The 12221-nt window shown below is 51.4% G+C and overlaps 1 protein-coding gene across 2 annotated transcripts in view; it reads left to right on the forward strand.

Moving 5' to 3' along the window:
* Positions 1-224: 224 nt before the first annotated feature.
* Positions 225-12221, forward strand: part of SYT17 (synaptotagmin 17) — an 82352-nt gene continuing 70355 nt past the window's right edge. The window contains exons 1-4 of one of the 2 annotated variants that reach the window (XM_024744553.1): positions 225-578; positions 4189-4206; positions 4865-5013; positions 11511-11659. In XM_024744553.1, the coding sequence (XP_024600321.1) occupies positions 564-578; positions 4189-4206; positions 4865-5013; positions 11511-11659 (331 nt within the window). In that variant the 5' untranslated portion in view covers positions 225-563. Of the gene's footprint in view, positions 579-3931; positions 4035-4183; positions 4207-4864; positions 5014-11510; positions 11660-12221 lie in introns of those variants that run through there. The other variant, XM_024744552.1, reaches the window with a different exon arrangement.

Raw genomic sequence — 12221 nt, forward strand, 5'->3', positions numbered from 1 at the left:
TACAAGGTGGGCTGGACCGTGCCCCTTCGGCTTCACGGCCGCCTCGGAGGCCCCGCTCTTCGTAGGTGCCAGCATCGGTGCCGACCGGATGGGCTGACCCGCGCACCGCCCCCTCCCACCCCGTTCCCCTTCGCGGTCCCCTCCCCCGCCTCTGGCGCGCACTGGCCCCAGCGTCTCCGGCCCCGCCCGCGCCGGGGTCGCTGCAGTCTCCGTGGTTGCCCCGGGCTCCCTCCCCAGGCGTCCCGGCCTTAATCAAGCCGGGGGAGCGCCTCGGGGGGAGCGCGGGACAGCGAGGGAGGCCGAGGCGGAGGCCCTGGGCGCCCGAGCTCTCCCAACCTGGGAGGCGGCCCCGACTCCGGGAGCCGGAACGCAGGGGAAGGCAAGGACGGGGCGGCCGACGGAGGGGCGGGAGCCGCTCATCAGCCACGCCAGTCACGTCTGGGGCCACCCGGCTGCCTTTTTCTTTCTTTCCCCCTTTGCTTTCTCCCCTCTCTCGGGTTGGCGAGGGCAAAGTGGCCGTGGCGGCGCCATGCCCGGGCCGGAGTGAGTGCGCGCGGGCGAAAATGGCGTACATTCAGGTAGGGCTGAGGCCGGGGGGCCAGGTCCGCGGTGTGGGTGAGGGGTGCCGCGCCCCCTGTGACTGTGAGCGCGCGGGAGGGAGGGCAGACGGCTGCGCTGCCACAAACTTGCCTGGAGAAAAAGGGTGTCTGAGCGCAGGCTACCTGTGCAGCAGTGGGGGGTGCGCCCCAGGAGAAGAGGCTGGGGACCCCCGCACCGCGTGACGAAAGGCCCTAAGCGGACTCTTCACGCGCGCCCTCACCTCCTGGGGAAGGAATGGGGGTGGGGCGGAGTTTTCTTCTCCCTTCCCCCACCTCCTCCCTCGTGCACCCCTCCCCAGGGGAGGGGCCGCGGGCAGGGCGGTCCGGGGCGCGCCAGCCGCCCGGCCCGCCAGCTGCCGTTGCCTTGGTGACGGCTCCGGCTAATTGGCCGGCTGAGGGAGCCTGTTCCGGCCAGGAGGGACAAGGACGTCGTTTTTCCCGGGCACTGGGTGTTGAGCGGTGGGGGACACACCAGAGGCGCGCTGGTGGTGTTGGGGGGCAGCCGATTACTTTGGGCCATTGCATTGGGGTCTGGGAGTTGTGGACCACCATCATCTTGGGGACACCCCCCAAGAATCCTTAGGCTGAAATAATTTACAAGCACCTTCTTTAGGGGGCGGTGAGGGGGCGCTGCTTGACTGAAAGACCTTTCTTCTCAATACATGGGGGGGAAGTGGCGACGGGTCAGCGCCAAGGTCATGCAGTCAGACCCGCTGAGCTGCTTGCTTCTGGGGTTGGCTCCTCAGCCTGGCAGAGAAGCCTCCAGGCTCCCACAGTCAGGGTGCACCTGGGCTCACGTCTCCCCTCGGCTACAGCTGGGGTTGCTGCTGGTCCCCTCGTCCCCCTTTGGCTCACGCATCCCCTCGTCATGTCTTTAGGCTTTTCCACCTGCCAGGAGCTCTGCTCTGCCACCTAGGCCATAGCCTTCACATCCCAATCCTTAGATTCGCTCCATTGACTTCTCTTTCATGGAATTCCTAGGTCATCTTTTCAAGTTCAATGAAGGTCACATTTACTGTTCACCTACTGTGTGGATGTTGTCGGGCGGGGCGCTGTTCGACAGTTGCTCAAGAGACACTTGGCTAATCACCTACTATGTATGGGCAGTGGGGACACAGCTGAGAAAGCAGCAGGTCCCTGCCCCTCAGAATGCACAGTGCAGTGAGAAAGGAACAACGCTTCTACGGGTCTTAATGACTGCCTTCAAGCACAGAGTAATTAAGTGACTTGCCCAAGGCCATACAGGTGCTTAGGGGTCATGGTGAGGCCTAAAAGGGGGGCTGGTGGGGATCGGTGGGGGATTTGTTAAGCATCCGGTATGAGGATGGCCCGGTGATGTCGACTTTCCTCCTAGAACAAGGTGTTAAACTTTTTTTGTAAAGGGCTAGATAGTAAATACTTCTTTTTTCTTGGAGGGCTTCATGGTCTGTGTCACAACCTCTTGACTCTGGCACTACTAAACAGCCATAGACAGTAGTAAATTAATGGGCATGGCTATGTCTAATTAAAAGTCTGTGGACACTGAAACTGAATTTCATATACTTTGTATGAGTCAAGAAGTATTAATCTTTAAATTTCTTTTTCAACCAAATAAAAATATACAAACCACTCTTAGCTGGAGGGCCATGGAAAAACAGGCTGCAGGCTGGATTTGGTCTGCTAGCCATAGCTTGCACCCCCTGTTCTAGAATATCTGGGTTCTCCTCCTTCCTCCTTTTTTTCCTGGCTCGAATCAGTTCTTCTCCATTGGGTCAAACACATGAAACCGAGCCTCAAAGACTTGGCATTCCTGGGAGCCTCAGAGCATCTTCCCTTTCCTCTTTCTTCATTTTCCTTGTTTCTCTTTGCTGCCCTGACAGTCACCTTGCACCTGGGCCTTGAGAAAGCTGCGTGGTTGTACCTCATTGGGGCCCCTGAGGTGGCCTTGCCTCTGTTCATCATGGTTTTAGAAATGGTTCTCTTTGGATCACTACATACCCAAGAAACACTTCCCTGTGAGCCTGGCTTGTTGTGAAAAAGCATCACTTTATCCTTGCACTTTACCGTAAGCATTTTAAAGCACTTTCTCACGTAAGCCCCACGAGGGCATAGCTTTTTGCTGCATTGTTCACCTCACCGCTGTATTGGCCAGGACAGTCCCTGGTGCCTAGCAGGTTCCAACTGGACTTGACAAACCGTCTGGTCCTCATAAGCCACAGAAGGGGTTCAGATATTGTGCAGCTGGGCAGGACAAAGCATTTTCATAGTGTCCTAGCTTAGCCCTTCCACTAAAGAGAAGAGGTTAACTGAGGTTCAGAGTGCCCCACCCCCGCCACCCCTACTTGCCCAGGTCACATGATTGGCCACTGGTGAGGCCAGAACTAGCGCTTCTTCACTCAGTTTCATACCCTTCTCCTCACCCGCCTCCGTGTGATTAGTGCCCAAGACGTCGTTTCCCAAGCTGCAGTAAACCGCTTATCACTTCAAGGATTTTGAGTTTTTCATGAGCTGCGAACCCGTGCTGTTATTCACTTAATTTTTTTTCTATAAATGGACTTGCACTTTATTTTAACTTTAAAAAATAGTATGAAAAGGAAACTTTATGTCATTACCATAATAGAAAACCAGGGTCACGTGATGTAAACAGAAGGCAACAGGAAAAATAAACACCATGAGAATAATGCTACATTCTCGGGATTCTAGATGGGTAGGCTGTCTCCAAGGCTTTGAGCTGGGGTCTGCTCTCTGTTGAAAAAGGAAGCCGGGGATGGGATTTGCAACTGTTAGAAAAATGTCACATACAATGGTACCAAATTAAGACTTTCTCCTCCTTGCAAGAGAATTGAAAAAGACAGTTAACTTTCTCCCTCTTGACTCAAAGTTCTGAGTTCTATGGGGGACTCCTCCTAACCTACCTGGTTTACTTGGCCCGTCTGGAAAGCCATTAAGACTCTCTCCTGGAAGGGGGTGGCGGGAGCCTGTGCCTTGGGAACCGGAGAGAAGAAACTGGGGTGGAGGTGGGGCTGAAGAAGGGAGGGGCTCCCTCCCTTCTTCCCGAGGACCAGACTATGGCTTTCTTTTCTTTGGCTCCCTCTATTTGTGGGTGGTCATGTGAAGCTCCCCACCATTGGAGCAGAATTGGAAGGTAGGGCCTCGGGGAGGGCGGGGGAGCCAAGGCACATCCACGCTGTGCCTGCCTGCATGTTAGCTAATCATGTCCTTTTGGGTTGGCTTCATGGCTATTTCTGTATAGGAAGGTTTGCTCCTCTCCTGAAGTGTGGCTGCATTGGATAGCACGACTATCTGTCCACCCGCTCTGATTCATAACAGCATACGGTGCAAATCAAATCGAAATGCTAAAGTTGCCCATTTATTCGGTGTTGGTTAGCCAGGAGGCTACCAGCAACCCTGAAGGTAGCAACACCTTGTTAGGAGGTCAGCTCCCTTCCCAGGATGGTAAGTGGAAAGAAGCAAGCAGGGCTTTTCTTTTTTTTTTTTTTTTTTTTTTTTGGGTTGCTGGAATATTGCTAAACTGGTCTTGTCTCTCTCTCTCTGTCGCCCCCCTCGCCCTCTGCGCCCCTTGGCTTCGCGTGGATCTCTAAAAGGGCAGTTGGAACCTTTAAACGAGGTGAGTTAATTTGGTGATTCGTTTGGTCTGGCTTCTAATCAAGAAATGCTTGCTTGTCATTTTGGAGCCTTATGTGGGGCTGCGGGGATATTGAATATTAAACAGCAACCGGATGTTGATAACGGCACAGTTTCCATCCCCTTCTACGGAAGGGAGATCCCGGTGGAAAGACGACTAGTTGATGAGATAAGTTTTCCTTCCCACTCCCTACTTATTGACATTTGATTATCTCTGTTTACTCTCACGTCATGAGATTATTTTTTTTTAATATTTTTGCTTTGCTTTCAAGAAGACAAAGTAATATTCATTGTGTTTTGAGAACATACTGCATAGCCCTCACGATGTTGAATAAACCACCCCCATGTCAAGAAAGACGTTCACATAAACTGCAAAAGAAAATAACCTGCAGCTATTTTGCTCGCTATTAATGGCTCGAAAGGGTTGGTGTTTGCCATATCTTTGTGCCTGCAGTTGGTAAATAGAAATGGAAAACATTTTGTTCTGAGTGCTCAGTGGCGGAGACGGACCTCCTGAAAGTCGTTATTTCTCATCAGGGATCAGCTGCTTGTAATTTTGGGTGTTTTTCCTCTTTTTCCTCCCCACCCTTTCCACCTCCCCTCTACCCCTCTTCACTACCCACCTCCCCCAATGGCCTCAGGGTTTTCTTTCTAGAATCTCCGATCTGCTGCTCTGCAGATGGACTTGCCGGCACTGCTGTCAGAAGTGCTATGAATCCAGCTGTTGCCAGTCGAGTGAGGATGAAGTTGAAATTCTGGGACCTTTCCCTGCCCAGACTCCTCCCTGGCTGTAAGTAAAACTGCTCCGAACTTCCTGGAAGGCAATCTTAAGACCTTTCTTTTCTCCGTTTCTGCGAGGGGGTTTGGGGCACGGGAAGGAGGATTTGGGGTATGAAAGTGGGAAAGGCTGAGTTTCCATCGACCTCTTAGCTGCTGATGGGATGTGCTCTGTGCCTCGTTGCGTTCGGCAAGCTGGTGAGACCAGCTGGGGGTGGGGCTTCAGTTTAGCTGGTTTCACATCGGGACTTCTGAGATATGAACTGTGTAACGCTAAGCATGTGGGCACGTTTAATCACGTTGAGTGTCGTTCCAAGCAGAAAAAGAGATCTGTGAGCATCTATATTCTTCAAGGGATGTCCAAATTCTAAAGGTTTCAATCCAAGTCAGTACGACAAACTGTCCTAGCACCTGGCCCGTGCCTGGCTCATGCTAGATGCTCAAGGAGTATTTGGTGTGGATAGCATGAACAGACAAGTGCCTCTCTGCTGGTTTGAGCAGGAACTTCAGAAACAGGGGAGCAGAAAAGCACCTCCAGTCGCCATCGTGTCCTCCTTCGCTGTTTATGTTCTCTCTGGCGTCTTTCGTTTTATTTCCAATTCGTTTTCCTCCCGCGCCCGCATACAACATCTCCATCTGCCAGTCGCTCAGATATTTTGGGAACGCAGTTTTGAAGCTTCTCAGCCACGTGTCTGGTCCACCTCTCTGTGGCTGGGAGAGGAATGTGGCCGGAGAGTCTGGGTTGAGTCTAGAGGGCCAGGGCCTGGGAATCATCAAGTGTCACTTCTCATGATACAGAGGGGAGGCTCAGAGAGTTGGGAAGACAGTGTGAGGGCCCACAGTTGGAGCCTCAGTGGGGATCCAGTGCTGTCTCAGCTAAACCCTTGGGCTAACATTCCAGAAGCCTCTGGCGCCCCATCTTTCCCTCCAAGTTGGGGGTCATGCCTCAGTCCTCTTATTTTCTTAGAAGCAAGTATCACATATTTCCATAGCCAAATGGCTCTGTGTCAGGCTCTGTGAGTTCAAATCCTGTTTCTCCTACTTTTTTCTAGTTCTGTTCCCTTGGACAAGTTGCTTGATCACTGTGCCTTGATTTCCCATCTGTCAAATGGGCATGATAAAAAGAATAGTATTTATCTTATAGGGCGGTTGTGGTGATTGCATGAATTAGTGTATGGAAAAGTACCTAAGGCTGCTTGATACCTTGTTGGTAATCACAGATGTTAAGTGATTCTTTTTACCCTATTCTGGGTTTCCCCATCTGTAAAGTAGGAAAAGTAATAGAACTTACTTTATAGGGTCGCTGTTAAGTGTAATGAGATATGCACGTAACGTGCTGAGCACGGTCGTAAGTATTCATCTCTATTATTATTAGGTATAGATAGAGATTCTTTCAACTGATAAAGATAATGTTAAGGAACTTCCCATTACTCACAGGTTGTAGCCTGAATCCTGCAGGTGTGCATAGAGTTGAGATGTTTGGTGAAACCAACTCGTTAATCAAGGGATCGTTCCCATTTTCCAGTGACAGAGGTTGGCTCAGCCCATCTGGTGTCTTTAAAGCCATGCTCAGAAGAACTCCAGCTCTGCTGTGGCAGGGCTATCTTGTTCATTCCAAAAAATGGCTGTTGACCAGCTGACTAACCTGCAGGCAGAAATCGAGTCCTGAAAGTGGCAGTCATGCCATTGAAAAGTTAGTCTCAGTTTCTTTGGTAGTTTTTCTCTTGAGGTTGCCCTACAAGGCTAGATAGAGTCCTGTTCCCATGCTCAGGGGATTTAAACTTTAGTATAGGAGATACAGCAGGTATATAAGTTCAGTTTGTGTGTTCACACCCTGCACACCCATATGACGGTCTTGCATAGAGTTTTGTTATGGAAAAATCCTGGGAGAATGACTGCAGTCATAGCTGGATCCAGGGGCTCAAATGATGTCATGGGCGTGCATGTACATGCTGTCACTCTCTTTCTTTATGTTTCTTCTGTTTTGGCCTCATTCTTTTTTTTTTTTTTTTTTTTCCCTGTGGTACGCGGGCCTCTCACTGTTGTGGCCTCTCCCGTTGCGGAGCACAGGCTCCGGACGCGCAGGCTCAGCAGCCATGGCTCACGGGCCCCGCCGCTACGCGGCATGTGGGATCTTCCCAGACCGGGGCACGAACCCGCATGCCCTACATCAGCAGGCGGACTCTCAACCACTGCGCCACCAGGGAAGCCCTGGCCTCATTCTTAAGCTTTGTTTTTCTCTGCCTCGTTTTTTTGTTTTTTTTAAAGACTTTAATTAATTAATTTATTTTTGCTGTGTTGTGTCTTCGTTTCTGTGCGAGGGCTTTCTCTAGTTGTGGCAAGTGGGGGCCACTCTTCATCGCAGTGCACGGGCCTCTCACTGTCGTGGCCTCTCTTGTTGCGGAGCACAGGCTCCAGACACGCAGGCTCAGTAGCTGTGGCTCACGGGCCCAGTTGCTCCGCGGCATGTGGGATCCTCCCAGACCAGGGCTCGAACCCACGTCCCCTGCATTGGCAGGCAGATTCTCAACCACTGTGCCACCAGGGAAGCCCCTCTGCCTCATTTTTAACAGCAACAAATGTATCAGGAAAGGCTCTCATTGCCCTGTCTCGGGTCGTGTGCCAATCACTGGATGCAATCACTTTTGCTTGGAGGAAAAAGTGCTGGGATCATTCCTGGGTTTCCTGACCATCCTGGAGCCAGGGAAAGGGTTATTCCACCTGAAACACAAGAAATAATAAGCTAGTCGAACAGGGGTTGGCAAACTTTTCCGGTAAAGGGCTAGATAGTAAATATTTTAGCCTCATGGGCTTAGTTTCTGTTGCAGCTACTCACTTCTATCCTTGCAGTACAAAAGCAACCATAGACAGTTCATTAGTGAATGGGCATAGCTGTGCTCCAATAACACTTCTACAAAATTAGGCAGTGGATTTGGCCCTGTAGTTTGCAGACCTGGGTAATAAACAATTTGGGTGCTGTGACTGGATCCAGGGTGGACAAACGCCACGAATCGGGGGGCTCATAGAAAACGGGCCTGCGAGCTCAGGTCGTGTAGGGTCTCAAATGCTAGATTAAGGAATTTGGATTTTCTTCTGAACCAGAGTAGACCCCTGATAGACATTGAAAATCACAGCCTGGTGTCTGTTTGCCCCAGATGCGGAGTGTTACAGATGCACGGCCACTGGGTTGGAGGATAGTTTTGCTTTGCCCAGGCTGCTGACCCTTTGTACAAGCAGGGGATTTCTTCTGGGGTGGGACCCTCAGGGAAGACACTTGTTTTGGTTATGCCACAAGCAGAGAAGTGGGCTGGAACCTTCCAGCAGAGCCAGCACACCACACAGCTTCAGGAGGTGCCCTTCACGTGGTGGTCATTATGAATGGGACCACCCAGAGTTAGTGCAGTGTACAGTCTGAGCAGCTGTACGTGACCTTCGTGCTTCCCAAGATGACCCAGGTCTTCCTTGAATCCTGGGCACACTGAGTACATTTTTGACTGTCAATATCATGCATAATATTAAGAGGAATCTGTAAAGGGGAGGCCGGTTAAATCCTTCAGAAGGAGAAGTTAGTGCGCGTGCTTCCCTCACATTTATTTACCAGGCAGGCAGTTGCATGTTATCAAACAGGCAGGGAGTAGAAACGTCGAGTGTACAGGCCTTGTGGTGCTTTCCTACTGTGACATTAGAACCAAGAACCACAGAACATGCCTCTCTGTGGGGTGGCATGTGGCAGATGAGCTGGCCCTTTGTGTGTGTGATTTGGGGGGGACACACCATTAATTGTCACATATGCTTCCATCATGTGGGTCCCCCCAGCTTTCTTGGGCTGGGCTGGGCTGGGCTGGTGAGGGTCAGAAAAACGGTACAATCCGACTGGCTCCTTTTGGGGCAGTGCCAGAAGGACCCTCACTGAAGAGTGAATTAGGTTATTTCTTTGTCCGACAAGCATGTGTTGAGTACCTACTAAGCGCAGGGCTCTTACAGGCCTCCCAGGGGATACCCAGCTCTGTAGCGTGGGGCATGTGATCCGGAGTCTGGTACTGCTGCATTCCACTGGGGTTCTGCCATTTCACAGTGGTGCAGATCAATTCTCCACCCCTCCCTCCATGCGATTGGGGCCTCCATTTCCCTGTCTGTAAAGGGGGTGGGGGTGATTCATAACGACTAACTCCTGTATTGATTCAAGGATGAAATGATGGTTCCTACAGAGCATTTAGCACAGTGCCTGGCACACAGTAGGTGCTCAGCACCTGGTACTTTTGATCATAGTAAATACAGATCCCACCGTTAAGATCTGTACCCTGTTATGGGAGGAGTGACAAGGCGTGCACTCAGATCAGAGTGACACAAGATAAGTCAGATAAGAACCACTGGAAAGGTGTATTCATTCACCTATTCACTGAAAAAAATAAATCCGAGCACCCCAGACGTGCCAGGTGCCGTGCTAGGGCAAGGAGGGCAGTGGTGAGTAAGGCAGATACTGCCCCTGCCCGCATGGAGCTGTGGCTTAGCGTGAGACGCAGAAGATAGGCAGGCAGGCCACACTGAAGAAGAGTTATGTGCTGAAGTGGGAAACAGAAGGTGCAGGGATAAGGAGTGATGGGGTGGGAGGAGGTGACGGGACAGGGTGGGGCCTCTCTGAGGAGGTGCTGTTGCAGCTGAGATCTGAACAATGAGGAGGAACAAGACAGGTGACGGGGGCAGGAAGAGCATTCCAGGCGGAAGGAACAGAGGGCACGGAGGCTTGATGGTCGCCAAAGGGACAGGGGTGGGCTGGGCATACACTGCTACCGTGTCTGAGAAGACTCAACCAAAGCTTCAGGAAGCAATGGCATTTAAGCTGATCCTTGAAGACTGATGGGACTTCACAGGTGGAGGCAGCGGCCTCGGTGAGGTATGACAGCCGGGGAACAGGCCATGCAGGCGGAGGGGCCCCAGTGGCCGCGTCACATTTTGGTCCCGCCTTCCTTGGGAGGTGCTGCTGCTTCATTTACAGGAGAGAGAGAAGGATCGATCTAGTACGATCGCATCTCTGTGCCCTCGTCTGCCCCCTTCCATGCCCCACATTCCATCTGCTCCATTCTCCTTTTTTTTTTTTTTTTTTGTGGTACACGGGCCTCTCACTGTTGTGGCCTCTCCCGCTGCGGAGCACAGGCTCCGGACGCGCAGGCCCAGCGGCCATGGCTCCTGGGCCTAGCTGCTCCACAGCATGTGGGATCTTCCCGGACCGGGGCACGAACCTGCGTCCCCTGCATCGGCAGGCAGACTCCCAACCACTGCGCCACCAGGGAAGCCCCTCCGTTCTCCTTTTACAGACCAGGAGCAGGAGGCAAGCAAGGACTGGGAGCTTCGCCCCGTAACGTGCCCATTCGTCCTGGCTGTGACCCTAGCTTTGGAGGAACATCAGATCAGTCTCATGTCATGCCCAGGCTGCATCTGCAGACCTTATAGAATTTGAAAGTTGCTATTTTTAAGACTAGTTTCGCCTCAGGTTTAAATGTCAAGTTGGGGGATGCAGTCTTGAAGGTGTGGCTGAGGGGCTTGCTGTCAGCAGCATCAATCTCATGGCCACTTGGCAAGCTGTCTCCCCGCTCCTTTCCCCTCCCAGCGTCCTTAGTAGCTGTGTGAGTATTGGGGGATCTTAAAGCCACCTCTGCTATAGTAACATCAACTAAAATGTATTGAGCACTTACCTGCAACATGCCAACCACTGTTCTAAGCATTTTATATTGTTAACTCAGTGTTCACAGCAACTGGGTAAGGCAGGTACTATTATTAGTCCCATTTTGCAGATGGGGAGACGGAGGCACAGAGAGAGGGAGGGACTTGCCTTGAGCTAGCTCTTGATTACTACCTTGTACTGCCGCCCCCCGAAGTGCTTTCTGTTTTTTCAGCATTTCTCATCCTTACTGGGAGCACATTGAGTTGCGGCGGCTGCTCATTCGCAGCTGTTTCTACACTTCAAAATGTTGCTCTTAAATCATTGATTCTCAGGGCCATTTTGTAGCCACAGCCTTGCCATTCAAAGGACCTTTGCGTGACATTGTTATAGGATATTTTTTAAAGACGTTATAGACACAGTGACTGTTGAAATAGTGGGACACTTCTTACCAAAAGCCACTTGCAGAAGTTCTGATGCGTATAAACAGCCCCATGAAGATTGACAGGTCTTGTCTTGGTTTGGTCAAAGTGGCGCCCTCCGTGTGGCAATATCCTGAGTAAGTTTACATATCCCTCCCCCCACCCCAGCCTCAGCGTTGAAATTATGCAAATTCTTGGCAGATTGTTCTAAATTGGGAAATACTCATTTATATCATTTCACATTTTGTACACCAAGCAAGATGTTATTGAGAGTTAACGGCTATTGAGAGTTTATTTCAAATTTGCATTATTCCAAGTTGCATAAACTGGGTCTGAGAGCAGTCTCGTCATGGGTCTGTCTCCCACAGGACAGAGATGCCAATCCCTGGGGATTCTCTGACAACCACTGAGACCTCTTCTCTCCTACAGGTTGGCCAGCCGGAGCAGTGACAAGGACGGGAACTCTGTCCACACAGCCAGTGAAGTCCCGCTGACCCCACGGACCAACTCCCCAGATCGGAGATGCTCGTCCTCGGACACATCTAAGTCTACATACAGCCTGACCCGGAGGATTTCAAGTAAGCGTCTCTGCCGTGACGGTCAGGGGTCCTGGCTCGAGCAAGCCTTGCTGCTCAGCTGCCACTCAGAGTCCGTGAAGTACACCCCCGCTATCTGGGTCCCCAGGACAAATGGAGAAAGCTGGCATTCCCAGACACTCAGGAGCATCCCCGGGAAAGACGTGAAGGACAGGGTCATCTCTGGGGAGGGGGTGGAGTGGTGTGACAGTCCAGGAGACAAGATGACAGAGATCACGGCAGTGTGACAAAGGAGGGCATCGCACCTGATTTCTTCCAAGTTCAGTAAGAAGCGATCATTTTGATTGATTTTTGTAGTATTGATCGCAAGTTTCATTGAATTGGCTCAGTTGATGACATTGTCAGCATATTATCATTTCGGACCCCGAAAGGCAAGTGCTAGTTACCATGTTACGTAGCAGGGCTTGCAAATTCACGTGACTTCAGGGACCAGATGGATTGTGTCAGTGACTGAGTGCAGAGGGTTGGAGAGAGATAAATATCACCCTAATGCAGTGACAAGTGGCAGCCGACTCTTGGCCTTGTACTAGGGCAGGGTAGGGAT

The sequence above is a fragment of the Neophocaena asiaeorientalis genome, unplaced genomic scaffold, assembly GCF_003031525.2.
Source record: "Neophocaena asiaeorientalis asiaeorientalis breed wild unplaced genomic scaffold, Neophocaena_asiaeorientalis_V1.1 scaffold91, whole genome shotgun sequence".
Classification (NCBI taxonomy): domain Eukaryota; kingdom Metazoa; phylum Chordata; class Mammalia; order Artiodactyla; family Phocoenidae; genus Neophocaena; species Neophocaena asiaeorientalis.